Source organism: Drosophila sulfurigaster, chromosome 2L (assembly GCF_023558435.1).
Source record: "Drosophila sulfurigaster albostrigata strain 15112-1811.04 chromosome 2L, ASM2355843v2, whole genome shotgun sequence".
In the NCBI taxonomy this organism is placed as follows: Eukaryota; Metazoa; Arthropoda; class Insecta; order Diptera; family Drosophilidae; genus Drosophila; species Drosophila sulfurigaster.
In genome coordinates, this window is record NC_084881.1 from 4,861,491 (window position 1) to 4,881,185 (window position 19,695).

The window sequence follows — 19,695 nt, forward strand, 5'->3', positions numbered from 1 at the left end:
AGTTTACTAATTACATTTTATTGAGTATTGCAAATCGCTTTGTCTTCATCTGCAAGTGTGCATAATTCAGTTTTTTATGGTGTGAAATACATATTGTTAAATTTGTCCTTAAGCAAACTATCGTATTGTCGAAAATCTTAAAAAATCTAAATTGTCCAATCTTGAAATTTAGGATTATAATCTTATTTCAAGAATGGAAAAATCTTTAACCAAATACCAACGGTATCACGGTACATTGATTTGCGGCATCTCTACTAACTAAGCTTACAGCAATAACACCAGAAACTGGATTCTAACTTCAAAGGAAGGAAACATTTTAAGAGAGAAGAACGAAAACATTTTAAATTCATTTAGTAATCTTTTTTTAAATCTATAATAAAATAATCTTGATTCAAGATTTTAATCTAAAAATGAGAAGTTTTTAGTCTTAAAATGCAAATCAATTATCATAAAAAACTTGATTTAAAATTCTTTCAACCTAAAAATCTGAATTCAAGATTGTGCTTTTTAAATCAAGATTTTTTCAATCTAAGTTTTTTCTCTCTGTGTATATGTTGAACCAGATAAGCTTAAGTATATATTCGATATAATAACACCAATTTGCTAATATAATCAATTTTATATAGTAGTGAATCACTTATAAATTACTTTCTGTTTGCTTTTTACCTCGATAAGACTAAAATATGTGGGTATTTTGGGTTGAAACCACTAAGCCACTCAACAGAATGGAATGCCATTTAAATATTATCAGGCAGGTTTTATAATTATAGAATAATTGTTAAAATTAGTCAATTTTTATATGTCCTAAGTAACTTAGCTTTTTTGAGAATGTATCGTATATAGTAAATTATAACAGCGAAGCAGAGTAAAAATTAAAAATGTTTCAGATAAAGTGATTATTATTAGTGAATGTAATTCTTTTCCTCCTGCCTAATATTCGTCGAGTACTTGCCACAGCTTATATTGATGCCACGCGTTTACACGGACTCTCTCAGCTCATTTCTCAGAGGACGTAGCAGCAGCAAAGAAAACAGTTGCCGGTGAGTTTCCAACGCATTATGATTAGAGCAAATGCGGGTAGAGCTAACTGTTTGCGATAGAGCCCTTCAAATTTGTGGGAGAAATAAATATGTACTATATATGGAATGTTGAGCGTAATTCAATGCCGCAAACAAAAACCAAAGCAATTTATATGCACAAGAACAATTTTCATAGAACAATCAAATTAAATGCAAAAATTGAGAAAGTAAAGAAAAATATAGACAAAGAAGCGCGTGGGAAATTATGAAAATATTTCATAAATATTTTGCTTGTAATCCTTCAACTCCAGACAATGCCTCACCTAAGCCCATTAAATGAAATCCACGTTCACAACAGCACCTGAGCGTACTACAACAACTAGGGATTCGTTTGGACATGGGATTAAGCAGCCAAGCTACTTAGCAGTCACTTGTCCAAGCAACCGATCAGTCGCAACAGTTCCTGTCCCAAACCCATAACATTTCAATTCTCACTGGTCTCTGAAAAGCAAGAGAGATAGAGAGAGAGAGAGAGAGAGACAGATATGCTATCATCGGCCAGCGATCTTGTCCCCCTCACCGCAGGACACTGAGCCGCTCGCTGATCGCCTCTGGTCGGGCAGAGGGACAGATGGACAGATGGGCGAATATTGTGGACTCACGTAGAGTGTGAAAGGTATTATCAGTTTGACTCGATCTGGCGTTTGGCCTATGTGTTATGTATAAAGTTGTTGCCGTTTATGTTTTCAGTTTCATTTATCAGTTTGTGAAAATGCCAGATGAACAATGAGAAATTATGAGACTATGATTTAAAACATCATGTATCCCCAATACATTGAGCAACACAGCGAGGGTTGCCTTAAGTTCCTCCTCATTGACTCGACTTTGTGACTATCTCAATGCTCAGATCTCGATGCCTTTTTCGATTCGATTTTCATGTTCTCGTCGTTGCCAAATGAATGATTTCCTATATGCGGTTTTAATTGCGGCTAACAGAGCTGCCGTCATATATACATGCATATTCGGATATGTTTCATCAAAAGATCGGTTAATTAACTGCGAATTGTTGTCGACTCGTTTGCTAGATTCTTTAATCGTGATAAGTCTACCAATCATTAAAACGTTCAATTCAATACCAGTAATGCACAGTAAATTATAGAGAGAAAGTGAGCGAGACGTACAAGTGAGCTGAAAATAAATAATGCAATAATGTTTTACAAAGAATTTTTAAAAAGTAACAAGCACAACCCCTCGAATCTTACTAAAATTAACAGATATTAGGCTATAAATTGTTTTGAAAAATATGTATTAAGTGAAAAATCTGTATACTTAGTACCTCATCAGTACATGATAGCAATCATCTTAATCCCATAATACCGTTTGAGGATTATAGAAACTTTACGGCGCTTCAATTTTTAAATTGCAATATAAAATTTGCTTTCTTACTTATAATCTATACATTATAGTTTCATTATTAAAATATTAATACATATAATTTTATAAATTGTAATTAGGATTTATTATCTCATAGAAGCATTTTTTACACTTATCGTTTGTTCATAGCTACTGGACGTATTATTTTATAAAATTCTATTTTGATATGGAGAAATTGTTTCTAAGTACCCGCTTAAAGTGAATTCCCAAAACGAAATTATAAAGAAATATAAAGTAATCATTATTTATTCAGAAATAAAGTTAGAAAGTACGCAGACCATATTTACTAACTAATTCTTCGGAGTGTTACTCCCTACAGTGAAATTCTTGAAATTCACAAATTTATGACGACATTTGTGCGTAATTTTTGGTGGCAATTTAATGGTTCTGCTATGGGCATCTGGAAGTTGGGAAAAAGAGTTCGATGGATTTCGTACAATGAGAAGTCCGCTTACACCCCCCGGAGGGGATGTCAAATAAATTTGAGTTGAGTGAAAAGTCACAATTGAAATCGAAATTGTTCTTGATATGGAACAGTTAATTTGAGGCATCATTAAAGCGGCACTCCCACTTTTTTGAATCCATTCACATTGGCAGCCAGGTAGGCGCCGAATTGAGAGTGTGTGATGATCTCTTCATCAACTACGGACGAAATGCTTTCTCTTACTCGCCGAATATGCAACGTCATGACTTTCTTTCCAGTCAACGCCCCGTTTGTGAACGTGCCCGTAATCCTTTGAGGTTGAGTAAGTCCTATCGCGTGCTAGGCCCTCAATCTGGCGACTCGACCCAAGCAAGGAGTTGACACACCACGGGTTTCTCATTCACAATCGACTTTTTTTGTTGTTTGCGACGTGTCATAATTGCATGGTTTTCTTCGCCGTCTTATTCTTCTTCGTAATGTCATAAAAGTGTGAAAATTATGGGGTTTACCCTTCAGTCCACACAACCCTTCAGCACATCGTTTATTTCCTTTATCTTTCACTAAGGATCACCGAAAGGCCAAAAATTTGTTTGCTAACTTTGCTGCATATGTCCGAGTAATGGCATTTACCTTCTTGGGTTTTATGCGCTTTCGATTGTCGCCATGATTTTTGGGGGTTGATTCTCCCTCTTCCTGCCTTCTTTTTTCGTCATGTGCTAAATTGTATTTTATGATCTTGCACAAGACTGTTTCTAACTGATTTCTTTATAGATAACGTCAGAGGTTATTCCTTTTTTTGCAATCATTTAAAGTTTATCGCTGTGAAGATCGTGAGAAGAATTCTGTTAGGTTACCGTCTATTTTAATAGACGTTCCATCACTTCAGTATTAACATTTGGGAATAATATAATTTAATTATAGTTTTACAATTTTAAATTTATAATTAAATATTTTTAAGATTTGTAATTTTAACTTAATTTCCATTAAATAATTCAACAAAAAATTTTAAATCAAAGAATAAATTCAACAGAAAAAATTAATTTCTGAACTTTAACAGTATGATGTAAAGTTTCGAAATATAACTTTTGAAAGAAGTTGTTTTTACAAATCAAGTGAACTCTCTCATTATTCAATGTATTATTGTATCATAAAATTACTTTACTAACTCTAAGATACATTTTTTTCGAAAAAGTGAGAATAAGATACATATGTGGAACTTTAGTTTCAAATCGGGTACTGTAAAAAATGAATTTATACGATGCTAATATATAATACATAAATCTGTTTTTTTTTATGTTACTATTTAAACTTTTCGTGCATTTTAAGGGTATGTGTTAAATAAAACTGAAACACAATTAGTTTGGTTTTCTATCCTCTCATTCCCAGATTGCCCTGCACTTGCATTCGCGTTGGGCGCCAACTTCAATACAAAACTAAACCACAAGCGCAGCTGCTGCTCCTTTAGCTCCTGCTCCTGTCCTCCTCCACGCACCCCCCGCTACAGCACTAATGCTACTTGTGCTCCCCTGTCAGTGGCCAGGTGCCAGGTAACTCACAATTGTTGTTAATTTTTTCTCTGTGCTTTCAGCTCAGACTTAATTAGCTTTGACTGGCTGCTATAATAAAATTACACTGTTGCCCTCTCCCTCCGTTCCCCTACCCCAATGATGTCGCGTGCTTCTGCCCAGAAAGAGAGCGCGACAGAAAGAGAAAGAGAGTATGTGAAAGAAGGGGGAAAGGAGTAGGAGGGCAAACGCAGGTGTGCCAATGCCACAACTCTGCTTGTTACAAAGACTGCTCCATCAGTAGAGCGCCAGCTGGCGTAGCTACCGACCGACTGTCCAATCAAACCTCGAGTAGAGGCAGCGACAGCAGACGCCAGCTACAACAGAGCCAGCGGCAGCGGCATCGACAGATGTAGCAGAAGCAGAAGCGGGAGCGGGAGAGCTGTACGTACGGATAGAAAGGAATTCCAATAGAAATGCGAGAAAAAGAGAGTGCGAGGCGGCGAGTGTCTGGCGGATAGTAAACGGATAAACCGGATAAACTGGAAAGCAAGCCAATGAGAGCGCAACAAAACAACCACCACGTCGTCGTGGTCGCTGCTACTTTTGCTGCTGCTGCTGAGTCGTGGTTCTCGCTTCGGTTAAAAGGAACTTAATGTGGTGTTCGGCAGAGCCAGAGACAGTCAACATTGCGCAGCCGTTGTGAACGGACGTCTAACAGTCGCCGCGACACAAAATAAAGCAAGCAACCAAATACACAGAACACATTTGAGAAACTGAGAGTCAGTGAAAACTGAAAAGTGTTGAAGTTTGTGCGTGTGGCAAAAAGAACTTTTCACGTTAAACATGGTGATGAACGGTGCGTTACCAGTACCGATGCCAACGCCAAGTCCGCCAGCCAGCAAATCACGCATCCAGATTGAGTGGGATATCAATGACACAGTTGTGCCGACGGTCAGCGAGCACGACGACTTCAACGACTGGGCCAACGGTCACTGCCGGCTCATCTATGCCGCCCACAGCGAGGATGCCAAGAAGCATGCCAGCGGCTGGGCGATGCGCAACACCAACAACCACAATGTCAACATACTAAAGAAGAGCTGCCTCGGTGTGCTGCTCTGCAGCGCCAAGTGCCGCCTTCCCAATGGCGCCAGCGTCCATCTGCGTCCAGCCATCTGCGACAAAGCGCGTCGCAAGCAACAGGGCAAACAGTGTCCCAATAGGTAAGTGTCCACTAACTCCTCCAATCCGCAACTGGCGAGCAGTCGTACTAAGCAAGCGCTTCTCCAATTCTCATTACAGGAATTGCAATGGCCGCCTCGAGATTCAGCCATGTCGCGGGCACTGCGGCTATCCGGTGACACACTTCTGGCGCCGCGCCGGCAACGCGATCTACTTCCAAGCTAAGGGCACCCACGATCATCCACGGCCGGAGGCCAAGGGCTCGACGGAGGCACGTCGTCTGCTCGCTGGCGGACGACGCGTGCGCAGTCTGGCCGTGATGCTGGCTCGGGATGCAGCACTCAGTGACAAGCTGTGCAGCCTGCGGGCCAACAAGCGCCAAGCGAAGTCGCTTCCGCTGCCGCTGCAGGAGAACGCCAGCAAGCGCAAGCAGCGGGCCACCAACTCTGCAGAGTTGCTGCCAGCGGGCACAGAGTTGCCATCGTATCGCAGTGTTGCCGTTGCAGCTGGCACGCCTACTGCCACGCCCTCGACGGCAATATTCCAGCAAGCGCAAACAGCTAGCTACATGACACCGCAATGGAGCACGGAATGCTCGTCATATTACTCACAGGATGCCTCCTTGAACTACAGCAGCGGGGGCGGCATCTATGGATACGAGATGCACTCGCCCCTATCGCCGCTCTCCTCCAACAGCTCCACAGCCAGCTACTACGGCAGCTCGGAGACCCAACTGCAGCATCAGCATCAGCAGCAGCAGCAGCAACAACAACAACAGCTGCTGCAACTGCCACAACAGAACTATGAGCTTGCGACGACAACAGCTCCGAATACAACCGGCTACCAGACTGGCATGAATGTCTACGAGAGCTGCGACGACACCTCCAGTCTGACTAGCAGCTCTGGCTACAGCTCCGAGGACTACAGCTACTTCAACGGATATGTGCCACAAGCACTGGACATAAGCGGCAGCTCCACTGCCAGTCCCGAAAGCTTTTACAGCCCCAACTCGGAGATCTTCAGCGTGTTCGATGGCAACATCAGTGGCGGCAGCAGCAGCACCGTGGAGCTGCTCTACGAGGAGGCAACTGCCTATCAGCAGCAGGCGTTGCAGCAACAGCAGCAATCCTTCATTTCCCCACCCGGCGTTGCCGTCTCCTACCAACAACAACAGCCGCAGCCGCAACCACAGGCACAGCAACAACAACAGCAGACTGCGGATTACTATTATAGCAACACGAGCGTGGACAACGTGTGGAACATCCAAATGGATGCGACGATCTCTCCAGCTGCGTATCAGAGTCAGGCAACAAGCCACGAGCCAGGCATTGGTATCTTCTGCTAATCCCACCAAGATCTCAACATTATTACCACTCAAGCGTTGTTCTAGTCTCTAGTTGAAACACAAATCTCGCCTCGAAGTTATGTTCCCATTTCCTTTCCCCAATTTGCTTGTTGGTTTTATCTTTATACCATGTTTCTAGCGCCTAAGTCATTGAACTCCATTGTTTCCCTCAGCTATTCCAAAGTTTTAAATTAAGCACCTACTATTAAGTATTTAGCAACTAACTAAGTGACGTACAAGTAAAACCCACCTATTTATGCATTTTTGTAATAAACATTTGAACCTTTTAAACCTTACAATTCTTTTTAATCAATCCTAAATCAAACCTAAACATTAACAGCAACTTTTGTGATATGGCTTGCCGTAATGTTCTATATACATATATATATATATATATATATATATAAATCTATATTCGTTTAAAATGTAGTGGTTGAAACCCAATTCTCAAAAAACATTTAAAATTATAAACAAGTTTTGCGATTGGCAGATGCAAAGCAATATAACAAACATATATACTATATTTTTTTTGCATCATATACTCAAATTAAAATTCTTCTTAACTATTATCCAATTTCAATGCGAAGGGCTCGACGCCTGATCATTTTTGCAATCTGAAGTACCCAACGGAGTCTTAGACGAATTTTGTTGATTCTGACTAAGCACAAGCTGTGAACCTTGGGTGCAGTCAGTCTTAGGAGTAAGTGAAGGATTCAAAGTTGGTTCAGGGGATGCTTTAACTATTAAAGGAACGAGAGCCCATACTTGAGTATTAGAAATAAAGTTATACGCATTAGTGTCGAGATCCTCCAGCGGTACGAAGAACTCTTGCGAAGCTTTATCTGCTTCTGGTACTGGTCTCGGAGCATCGGGAGAAGATGGCGTCAATGTTGATGACAAAGATATATGCGGTGCAGGGAACTGCACTGGGGTCTCTTGCACCAAAGCGGCAGCAAGACGCACGAAATTATCGGATAGCATAGATTTGCGCCTTTGCTGGGGTTTCTCAGTCTCTTTCTTCTCTCCATTAGCTTCCAACAACTTCCGACGTAATCGCTTTAGTAGTTTAGGCCGATGATATTTCTGTAGAAAATATTGCTTCTTTTTGGGCTTTGCAGATTGCTGAGACATCAATCCGACCACATTCATGACCAATGGCACCAGGTTTTCATCACAGTCTAGAATTAGTGGAACCTTCCTTTTGGCGGAAACTTTCTTGAATTTTTTTGTATTTGAACTCGATTTTACTAACTTCTTAGAAATCACCATTATAAAATTTTAGATAAAATATTATTTTCAAAATTGTACAAAAAAGCTATAAAATAAGTAAACAACTTGTTTAGAATGAAAAGATTTCAACACACTTTTCTTTTCCTTGCTAATATTTCTTGACAAATTTCTCATAACAAAGTGATTACTATTTTTTTTTAATTGCTCTGAATACAGCATTACAGTTACTTCAATGGGTATGTGCCACAAAAATTCGACATCAGCGGCAGCTCCGCCAGACCGATAGCTTCTACACACGAAATTCGAAAATACAATTATTATCAGGGTTGTCAATGCAAATTTATACATTTCCCCAAAAATCGGGATAAAATTCCCCAAATTTGGGGACAAAAATCCGCTGATTCCCCACAAATTCCCCACATAGGTTTTTTTAAATTAAACAGTAAAAAGCTGAGTATAACTCATATTAGTATTCTTAATTAATTAAAATAAAAACTCAAACAGTTAACATTCATATTCTTTTCCATATTTTTGTGGATGGCACTTTGTTTGACGGGATAATATTGCGTGAGCTCGCCATTCATCGTCTAATTTTTGTGCTGTCACAAATTTATAAAGGACAGGAAATCAAAAAAATTTAAAATACCCCGCATTTTCCCCACATAATGCCAATCCCCAATAAATCCCCAATCAACTTAAAATTCCCCGCACTTTAAGGAATTCCCCACAAATTGGCAACGCTGATTGTTATATATACATATTTTACTATAACTATAACCAATTTCTACAGTACATATACATAAAATTAACAAGTGATGTTTTTTTTATTTCACTTATTTGAATATTATTTGGCAATTTATAGCTATTTTAGATATATTAGAAAAGCAACTCTCTTAATTTATCCATTTGACAAATGTATTCATTAACAAATTGGCGAATATGCATATTAAATTAGCTTGGCGAATTCGCACTCGCGAAAATTGCAACCCCAATCGCAATGGAAATTCCAGATATTGTAGAATTGAGCCAGTTTTCGCAAATCTCGCGAATATTGAATTACAAAAAGAGAAAAGGATCAACGTCAACAAATTTGCATAATCGTCACAGCATGAAAAGAGCTGCAAAAGGATAACAAAAAGAATCAGAGATGAGCAAGTCATATATTTGCATATAGGGCTTACATTATGTAAGGGGCTAATCAAAGGAACACGGACAAATATTGTAAGCCCCGACGAATGCGACAGGAAGCACACGTTCTGCTTTTGATTTATGGTCGGAAATTAACATAAATGAAATCAAAACATTTTAAATGTTTTTATTTCACTGCGATCGGAGGGGGTAGCATTTGAATTATGTATTCAAATATCACTTGGAACAAAGTCATCTCAAAGGTATCAAACTCAGACTCAGACTCATCCTCGCTTTGCCAGGTCAGAGTGTGCGAATATCCTTGAAGGTCGCACGCGCCGCTGACGCGCGTCCTTTTCAACTAATGGGTGTTTTGTTTATGGTCGCCTTCAAACCCGACCCTCATTATGGTTATGTTTAGGGTTGCCCAACCCTTTCTACTTTGCCTTTTTTCAACTATTTTCAATTATTTATAATCAGCTTAGCATAAAAAATCGCTATGAAAAACAATTGGTTTATAGTTGAAAATAGTTGAGTGGCGCCTGACAGCAATTGCATCTTTGTTCAAGCGTTTTGATTGTGCATAAAAAACGCATTCAATTTTAAGTGGTTTAAATATTTAGGGTTTAACAACCATAGGTGTTTATATCTAAATTGTATATAAGAGTATTGTATGTGCCTTTTATACGGATTTAAAAGAACTGAAGTTACCATGCATTTTAATTTTCTATTAATTTTAAAATACGAAGCGAACCATTTTTTGATTTGAATTATAGTGTATTTTGTTAAGTTTTAAAATATTAGTTATAGCCTATTTCCACTGCCACTCAGTCCTTTTACGTTTCGAACCAATTTTTTTTCTTATGGGTTTTTCGAGGGGGCAAACGTAACATTCGACCTGAACGGAAAAGAACCGATGTTTTTTGGTGCAGTGGATAGGCTATTAGATTTTTATCTGCCTTTTAAAGTTTTGTCTTCGATGAAAAATTTAATATTTAGTGAAACATTGCAATGAATTTATAAAATAAAAAAAATTAAATTTGTTATTAAATATGATAATTTAAATTTACAGGTTAAAAGGTTTGATAGTAAAACTATATGAAATAATTTTATATTCAGTACAAATAATTCATTATCTTGTGTTTCGGCAATAACTTGTTAGAAAACGATAGTACTGATTCATAACATAACGAAAAATTTTTTCAAATTTTTTTTTTCGGATTTTTTATTAAAAATTCTTTGTAAATCTGATAGATATTCAATATGAAACCAATATGTCCAGGACTCCAGTAGTGAAATCTTCCCTATTGTTCAACTGCCTTTTGCAGCTCGTTTTGAGCAATTTTCATGCTGACCCACCCCGCCACAAATCGAGCATACACACATACACAAACACACATTCCATTTGACACGGATGTCAGTTAAGGATTTTCAGGTCATTTCTGCGCATGCGCGTATCGTCCTAGTTACCATTCAAGAGCACATTAAACGCGCCTCATTTGTTTTTGAGGCGTTTTACCGAACGTGTTGTCGATCTTATTGTTACGTATCCTTTGAAGTGGCCCATCGAAATAGTTTTTGATGAGTTTTCCTAGCATACTCGCACATTGTTGTGGTTCATATTGTCGCAACATTTGACATTAATGGTCACAGCTTTTGCCACGTATTATAAATTAAATAGTTAATCTTCTTTCCTGCCTTCTCTTTTTATTGAACATTGCAGCTGTGATTGCTGATGGACATGCCCTCTCCTAACGTGATCTGTGAAAAGCCAACCGAAAGTCACACTTGAGATTGACACTCAAATCAGGACAGGAGTTCTGCTGGTTCCAATGACCTTTCAAGAGCAGCGGGTTCGTTTTATCAGGAATATTGCAATTGTTTAGGAAAATTCAGATCTTTTTCATCTTTTCGTGAATGTCCCAAATGAAGTTTAGATCATATACATACATATATACATATGCATTGCATTGTTGTTATTATTTGCATTTTTGCGAATATTTCTTTGAGCTATTAAAAATATGGTTATACCACATAACAATCAGAGACCGAAATAATGCAGCGCAAGCGCCATCCATTATAATTGAAGCTTAACTAATGTATATCAGTAGCAATAATAAAGTATTAAAAGCGCCATCTAGTTTTAGGTTGCCGCAGCTAACGATAAAAGAATCGCTATAAAAATATAGCAAAAGCGCCATCTACTGCACTCATGGTAAAAGATTTGTCATGATAATCAATCAAAAGCACCATCTATAAGTCACCAGAAAAACTAGCCTAGTTAGTATTCATTGACAATTTGATCAGGTCACTTTCTTGCAAATTGCGTATTCACAAATCTAGTCTTTTACCATGCGATAATACTGTGCCGATTATTATGATAAACTAGTATATTTTTAAATGCAAACTACGGTCACACAGTTGCCGCTGGTAACTTGCAGTTGAAGCAACAAGTAAAAATTAGTTTGCCACGAAGATTTAATACAACAGTTGTTTTAAGTATATGTAATAGTTTTGCCAAGCATAAAGTGCACTACAATAGTTAATCATAAGTTTTTTAGATAAATCACGAACCTGTTTGAATACGAGTAAAGAATTGCAATGTCGGCATCCAGATTCCTAAGTGCAGTTGGGCAAATTTCACGACAACAATTGTTGCAGAATAAATGTGCTAGAGGTAATTGCCCAAAAATAGATGAATAAATGATATACTAATAGATATTTCCAAAAGAAAGAACAATGTTTAACGTGCTGTTGATCAAAACAGTATAAACACATACGATTTGAACTAATCGAACACCGCCTATCGCATCATTGGACTTTGAACTTTGTACTCTTCCACATATGAGATAATACCAAAGTATTATGTTGGACGTAGTACAAAAACACAAGTAGTTTAATACCACTACTCACATCACCATTATCATATTACAGCCTATCCTGCCGCAGCACAATTTCAACGTCGTCTAATGGCCACAAATCCCGCAACATCTCCAGCCGCTGTTAACAAGCATTTACACACCAAGGTGGTAAATGGAGTGCTGGTCATTAAAATTGATTCTCCCAATGTAAAAGTCAACTCGCTGGGCGCCGAGGTGAGCAATGAGTTCGAGCAAGTGATTAAGGAGCTGGAGACGAATCCTTCGGTGAACTCTGCGGTGCTCATTTCGGGCAAACCTGGCTGCTTTGTGGCTGGTGCCGATATCGGCATGCTAGAAGCGTGCCAAAAGGCCGAGGAGGCTACCCTTATTTCACACGGCGCCCAAATTATGTTTGAGCGCATGGAACGCAGTCGTAAGCCAATTGTGGCCGCCATCAATGGTGTGTGTCTGGGTGGCGGTCTAGAACTAGCCTTGGCCTGTCACTATCGCATTGCTACAAAGGACAATAAGACCAAGTTGGGTTTGCCAGAGGTTATGCTCGGTCTGTTGCCTGGTGGAGGAGGCACCGTCCGTTTGCCTAAGCTATCCTCGGTGCCCACCGCTTTGGACCTGAGTTTGACCGGTAAACAAGTTCGTGCCGATCGTGCTAAGCGCCTTGGCATTGTTGACCTGCTTGTCGATCCTCTCGGTCCTGGCTTGCAGCCGGCTGAGCAAAACACTATCGAGTATCTAGAGAAGACGGCCGTGCAAGTGGCCAATGACTTGGCCAGTGGAAAACTGCGTGTAAGTAACCACACATCTCACAGCTTACGTTTTTACTCGATGACATGGAATTTTATTTGACAGGTGAATCGCGAAAAGAGTGGTTTGGTCAACAAACTACAAGCGTTTATCATGGATACGGACTTTGTCAAGAACAAAATCTTTGATACGGCGCGCAAGCAAGTGCTCAAGGCCTCTGGTGGTCTCTACCCCGCTCCTCTGAAGGTAATCCCGTCACCCGTCAAAATTAAAAAATTAACTCACATCAATCACACATGCTGCTCTACAGATCCTGGATGTGATTCGTGCCGGCGTCGACAAGGGCACTGATGCTGGCTACGAGTCGGAACGCAAGGGCTTTGGTGAATTATCGGCTACACCAGAATCAAAGGGTCTCATTGCGCTCTTCCGTGGCCAGACTGAGTGCAAGAAGAATCGCTTTGGCAAGCCAGAGCGTCCCGTCAAGACTGTGGGCGTGCTTGGTGCGGGTCTCATGGGTGCTGGCATTGTCCAGGTGTCCGTCGACAAGGGATACAATGTAGTCATGAAAGATGCCACCGATGCAGGCCTTGCTCGCGGTATTGGCCAAGTGCAAAAGGGTCTGGCAACAGCTCTAAAACGCAAGCGCATTACGGCCCTGGAACGGGATCAGACGCTGTCGCATCTGCTACCCACGCTAAACTACGACGACTTTAAGACTGCCGATATTATAATCGAAGCTGTTTTCGAGGATATTAACATTAAGCACCGAGTAATCAAGGAGCTGGAGGCCGTTGTCCCTGAGCATTGTGTTATTGCCACTAATACCAGCGCCATTCCCATTACGAAGATTGCTGCTGGTAGCTCGCGTCCTGAGAAGGTAGTGGGCATGCACTACTTCTCTCCCGTCGACAAGATGCAGCTGCTGGAAATTATTACACATCCAGGTACCTCTAAGGACACCATCGCCCAAGCCGTTGCTGTAGGTCTCAAACAAGGCAAGGTAGTGATTACTGTAGGCGATGGACCCGGGTTCTATACCACACGTATTCTGGCCACACTCCTGTCTGAAGCAATCAGGTGAAACTCTTATTCATATTTTCATATTGTAGCATTGTTAATCCTTGTCTTTCACATAGACTGCTGCAAGAAGGAGTGGATCCTAAGGATTTGGATAAGTACACCAAGAAGTTCGGCTTCCCTGTAGGCGCTGCAACATTGGCCGATGAAGTCGGCATCGATGTTGGCTCCCATATTGCCGTGGATTTGGCCAAATCATTTGGCGAACGCTTTAGCGGTGGCAATCTGCAAGTGATGCAGGATTTGGTATTGGCAGGCTTCTTAGGCCGCAAGTCTGGCAAGGGCATTTTCCTATACGATGGCCAAAGCAAGGGCAGCCGTCCAGTCAATACTGAGGCACACGAAATCCTTAAGCAGAAGTATGCGCTGGTTTCCAAGGGTGCCAATACACCTGAGGATCTGACATTGCGTATGGTGTCGCGCTTTGTCAATGAAGCTGTCTTGTGTCTGGAGGAGAAGATTCTTGACAGTCCACTGGAGGGTGATGTGGGTGCTGTTTTCGGCTTGGGATTCCCGCCATTCACCGGAGGCCCCTTCCGCTGGGTGGATCTGTACGGCGCTGGCAAATTGGTTAGCAAAATGCAGTCATATGCTGAACTGTATGGCGCACCTTTCAAGCCTGCTCAAACGCTGTTGGACATGGCCAAGGATCCATCCAAGAAATTCTATCCCAAGACTGGCGCTTCAAAGTTGTAAAGAACAATACAGAAAAAAATCGACATTTAGCTTTAGACAGAATTTAGAGCATTCTAATGCATTTTTCTCAGCTGAGCTGATTCTGAACTTAATTATTTTTGTTGAAGTTGCGCGATGTGAATAATAAAGAGTATCGTATAATATTTTCATAAATCCAATTGTTTATTTGACTGTTGCAGCCTGTTTTAATTATCTTTAGTGTAATCTGTAACGATTTTTGTACAACAATCTATATATTTCTTAGTCTAACGTAACATCAATATCAATATTTACAAAGCTTGGATGTTGCATCAGCAACTGTTGCACGTAACACATGCACTGGGCAGTTTCAATGTTGTTCCAAGAGTTGAACGGCTGGCTATCTTTGAAGAGCTCTTTGTTGATTAAGCATCTTTGACAAGCATTATGCTAACATGGAAACAGAACAAAAAGCTATGTACATACATCTGAATATTCATTAGTTTTCCTAACATCTTTGGAACTGCTAGCCAACTTTAAATTATCGTGTTGGAACGCTTGTTTGACTGCTTGGCTCCCACAGCTGCACCATTTGCCCCACCGTTACCACCACCTGCTGGCAGAGTGCCATTGTAACGTGTTGCGTTCGACAACATCGCGAACAGAATGCTTCGAAAGAACTCCATGTCCGTGTGCTCTGTGACGCTGAGGCCCCCAAAGAAGGCAGCTCCAACAATCGCAGTCTTGATTCGCTGCTTGGCTCAATATGTTGTTGTTGCTGTTGCAGGTGACTGGCCATCGCATGGTGGGAATGCGGCGGTTGATGTTGATGATGCAGTGGCGTCGATGAAGTATCGTTGTATATTAAATCTGGTCCGGTCTCAGCTAGCTGCACATCAGGTATGAAATTCTGCAGACTGTGTGCTGGCGACCCAGGAACAGTCATCGCATTGCCGCCTGTCGTCGAGGTGGTGCAGTGCATGCCCAGGGTGGCAGCTATGGCGGGATCAAAAGCATCAATCGTCTCCTCGTCGTCGTTGTCCGAAAGAGACTGCTTCATCTCTAAAGAATCGCTCATAACATGGTTGTTGTTGTTATTCATGCTTGTGTTGTTGTTGTTGTTGCAATACAAATGCTCCTGCTGATGCTGCTGCTGATGGAGATGCAAATGCTGCTGGGAGAACTGGAAGAGCGTGGCCAAACTCGAGTTGCCCTCAAGAGAGTACCGCGTAGACTTAAGAAATGGTAACAAAAACGCCATATGCTCAGTAAGGTAGTAAGGTTTGTGCTGTGGCTCGGATCCACTCTGTTGCTTGATGTAGCGCGAGAGGCAGGCACGAAGGTTCCTCCATCTCTCCTTGCAGTGAATAACTAAAATTATATAGATATTATTACGTCTGTTTTATAAAAATGAATATTTTACAAATTACTTACCACTCTCTCGAGTTTCCTTCGAGATAAGCGCCCAGGCCTTCTCCTGGTTGTCTCTGTAACGATTAAAATAAAAAGGATCGTTATTATTGTTCTGATTGGAAATTAAGCTACCGAAATGAATATTGTTCAGCTACGAAATTAACTCAATTGATCAGAGAAACTCAATACTTAAATTTATAATACATACAATTAATATCGCGTTATTGTAATTTAATTTTATGATTTTGCTATCTACCATCCTCTAGGCAATAAGCTAACTCCCTAACTTCTTAAACATGGCTTTCAATGAATAACAAAAAAAAGTGACATATATTTATTCATTCGCACATCACTAATATATTGTTCGTTGTCACTATTCGATAACTCAACAGTTGCCATCGCACTAAAGTGTGATACCTGTACTCACTTTCTTGTCGTAGAGACAGCGATGCGTGCGCACCATGTGTTGAAATCCTCGTCCGCTTGCATGACACGATTTGTTGATCCTATGGTTGCAGTTGTTGCACTCGGACTGCTGCCGTTGTAAAGAGTTGCTACTGATGTTGCTCGCTCGTTGCCTCCGCCGTCGCTGTTGCTGATGCTTTGTCGATTGTTGTTATCGTTGTTGTTGCTGTTGATGATGTTGTTGCTGTTGTTGTTACCGCCGCTACTGCAGGTGTTGTTAGTTTTGTTGCTATTGGTGGTGCTGTTGCTGCTGCTGGGCGTTGAGGTGGTCATATTCTTTCCACTGCTTGTTGTTATGTTTGCTGTTGCAGCCTGTGTTAATTATAGAATTTGCAATCACTTTACTGTTGATGTTGAATGTTGCAATGCCTGGCGTTGTTGCTGCCAGCGAAGTACACTGATAACAACAGTGACTGCAATAACTGCTAGCCACTTTGTTGTTGTTGTTTCTACTGCTGGTTGCTGTTGCTTTGTATACTCGCAACAGAAACGCGAAAATGTCGATGATAATCAATGTTTTTAAATAAAAACTATATTGTATTGAAAGTAGGATAAAGTTTTTATAAATAATAGTTGCCTATTTAACTAACAATTCACGATAGTATCGTTAGTGTCTCGATGTTGTCCCATCGCTATTTCCCAGTGTTGTATTAAGTGTGTGCAATTGTGTTGGAATTGCTAATGTCTCAGCAACAACAATTACTACAGCAGCTTTATGCCTCCGTCAAGCGACAAGAGCTTTTTTTTGCTATGCTTGTGTTGTTGTCATAACTACATACATACATACAAACATATGTGTGTTTGTGAAATATAATAAAACAGGGTGGCCACTTTTGTTGTTGTTTTTGTGAGCAGTTTCGTGACAACGGCGACAGTCGCTACATTGTTTACCTTTCATATTATTATAGCCACAATAACAGTAACAGCAACAGCAACACCAACAATAACTATTATAATAAATAGCAGGCTATTTGACTGTACTTGCTTTTGTTGTTACAAATTCTTGTCAAGACTTGGTCTTGGTCAATAATATTATTAACAATAATATTATTAGAACAAGAGCTGGCTCTCAGATTCGGCAATGACTCATTTTAATAACTCGCCTGCTTGCATGTTCGTGGATGCAACTGCACAGCTGCTTTTTGCTGCAACTTGCAACTACCTGTTTTGATTCTAATCAACCCACTCAGTGTTACACTCCCTCTCTTTCTCTCTCTCACTCGTTCATACTCTATTTCTCCCTCTCCCTTTCCTTGTCACTTTTCCTCTCTATAAATCGCAAAGACTCTCGCTCTCTTTTCCTTCGTCTCTCTGTGGGCTGTCACTCAAATCTTTAACAAATTTTCCCGCCACTTTCAGCACCTTGCGTTAAACCCACCAGTTTGGCACAAAAACAACGTGCGCACTGTGGTCAGAATTACTCTTCTATATATATATATTTATATTTATTATTTATTTAGTTTAGCAAAACAATTTAATGATCTTAGGCTTCAAAAACGAGATGTGTGTTCGGAAAAATTTTTATAAATTTTTTTTTAAACAGTATTACATTTGCCGCATTTTGATATTTTAAATTTGTTCGCGACGAATTGCCCACTGTGTCACAGTTGTTATGTTGTTTTTGTCGTCATCATTATTATCAACACTGCCAACTTCATTATCATCATCAACGCTTCGCGCGTGTTTCGGTTCTGGCTGTTGTTGTTATCGTTGCTGTTGTTGTTTTTGCTGCTGCTGCTGCTGCTATTGTTGTTGCTGTTGTTGGCGTTGCTTTTGTTATTGCCTTTGCTGTTGCTGCTGCTGCTCTCGTCGTTGTCGTATGTTCTGTATTATTCGTCATTTGTTTTTGTTGTTTTCGTTAGTTTTGTTTGTTCGCCTTTAACAGTTGCCAGCGTCGCTGACGCAGCAACAACGACATCGACAACAGCAGCAGCAGCAGCAACGCCAGAGCAGCGAGCGACTTTGTTTTGTTGTTGTAGATTCTGCTGCTGCTTGCTGATTTTTTTTGTTATTGTACCGCCTGCGCAACTGTTCTTATTGTTGTTGTATAACGAAGTGGAGAGGGCAAACAATAAACTAGCTGACAATATTAATTGTGTTTTGTCTATTAACATAAAATATACATATACATATGTATACATATGTATATGTATACATATACAACACATTTATGAATATGTACATACATACATTTGTAAACAAGAAGGAATGAATGTTTGACTGTAAGTATACTTGTTCAGTAACAACAACAACATCAACAACAGACAGCACACAAGAAGTACAGCAACGTGCAAAACAAGAAAACACAAAAAATATTTCTAAAGCTAACAAAACACACACAAAACTTGCAGAAATACCCGGCTATTCCCCCTCCCCGTATCACCCACCCAGCCAATGACAGCAGCAGCAACAGCAATGAAGGCAAAGGCAATAACTTTGTTAGATAGAACAACAACAGCTACAACAACAACAATAACATCAACAGCAGCAGCAGCAGCAACAAAAGGCACATATACATATACAATGTACACTCTATACACAGACACAGAAACAGTTACACTATGGCATATAGAATTTTTCTTGTTGCTGTATTGTTGTTGCTTATCTGGCCAAGGCGTTGTTGTATTTGTTGTTGTTGTTGTATGTATGTATGTACATACTCGTATGTACATATATTTTTCAAAAACATTTTCTTCGTACGTACATATCTCGAAATTGTTTATTTTACCTGTACTCTGGCAGTTTGCGAACACCGCGAGTGAGATTTGAAAAAGCGTTTCCGTAAGAAATGTAAAGCGCGCTTTTATTTTTTAAGCCACTGTCGCACGGAAAACGGCGCCAAAAAATGTCCGCTGCGACAGCGACGCAAGCGATGATGACGACGACTGCGACTGCGACTGCAACTGCGACGTCAAATGTGCTGTGACTATGCCGTGACTGTGACAGCGACAAACAACTGACTGACTGACGTAACATAAAAAGTTGCAATTTTAATTTCGTTTTCGGTTGTCGTATGTTTCACGTTTCAAGCGACGAAAGCGACTAAACACACAGATACTCAGTATCTATCAGCTACAGTAGAACACAACACAATAACAATAACAACAACAACAACAACAACAGGAGCAGTCGCAGCGACGACGGCAGTTGAGCAGCAGGCAAGCAGCGACTACAACATACAGTGGGCATCATC

At 40.4% G+C, this 19,695-nt stretch overlaps 3 protein-coding genes across 4 annotated transcripts; 2 read left to right on the plus strand and 1 right to left on the minus strand.

Moving 5' to 3' along the window:
• The first annotated feature begins 4,443 nt into the window (after positions 1-4,443).
• Positions 4,444-7,215, plus strand: LOC133844697 (transcription factor glial cells missing). Its single transcript, XM_062278796.1, has 2 exons — positions 4,444-5,605; positions 5,685-7,215. The coding sequence occupies exons 1-2, from the start codon at positions 5,229-5,231 to the stop codon at positions 6,907-6,909; spliced, it is 1,602 nt and encodes a 533-aa protein (XP_062134780.1). The 5' UTR covers positions 4,444-5,228; the 3' UTR covers positions 6,910-7,215.
• A 4,417-nt stretch (positions 7,216-11,632) lies between these two features.
• Positions 11,633-14,736, plus strand: LOC133840741 (trifunctional enzyme subunit alpha, mitochondrial). Of its 2 annotated transcripts, XM_062272789.1 has the most exons (6): positions 11,633-11,772; positions 11,829-11,944; positions 12,202-12,932; positions 12,996-13,136; positions 13,201-13,970; positions 14,030-14,736. In XM_062272789.1, exons 2-6 carry the CDS (start codon positions 11,869-11,871, stop codon positions 14,664-14,666), a joined length of 2,355 nt encoding a protein of 784 aa, XP_062128773.1. In that variant the 5' UTR covers positions 11,633-11,772; positions 11,829-11,868; the 3' UTR covers positions 14,667-14,736. The 2 variants fall into 2 exon arrangements, with proteins under 2 accessions (XP_062128773.1, XP_062128765.1); XM_062272781.1 differs by having other exon boundaries at positions 11,705-11,944.
• Positions 14,737-15,165: 429 nt separating this feature from the next.
• Positions 15,166-19,550, minus strand: LOC133837670 (probable serine/threonine-protein kinase MARK-A). The gene is given in 5 exon segments (XM_062268513.1): positions 15,166-15,995; positions 16,059-16,135; positions 16,463-16,502; positions 16,505-16,814; positions 19,231-19,550. Coding segments are annotated over 4 exon segments (1,218 nt in total). The 5' UTR covers positions 16,776-16,814; positions 19,231-19,550.
• Between the last annotated feature and the right edge of the window lie 145 nt (positions 19,551-19,695).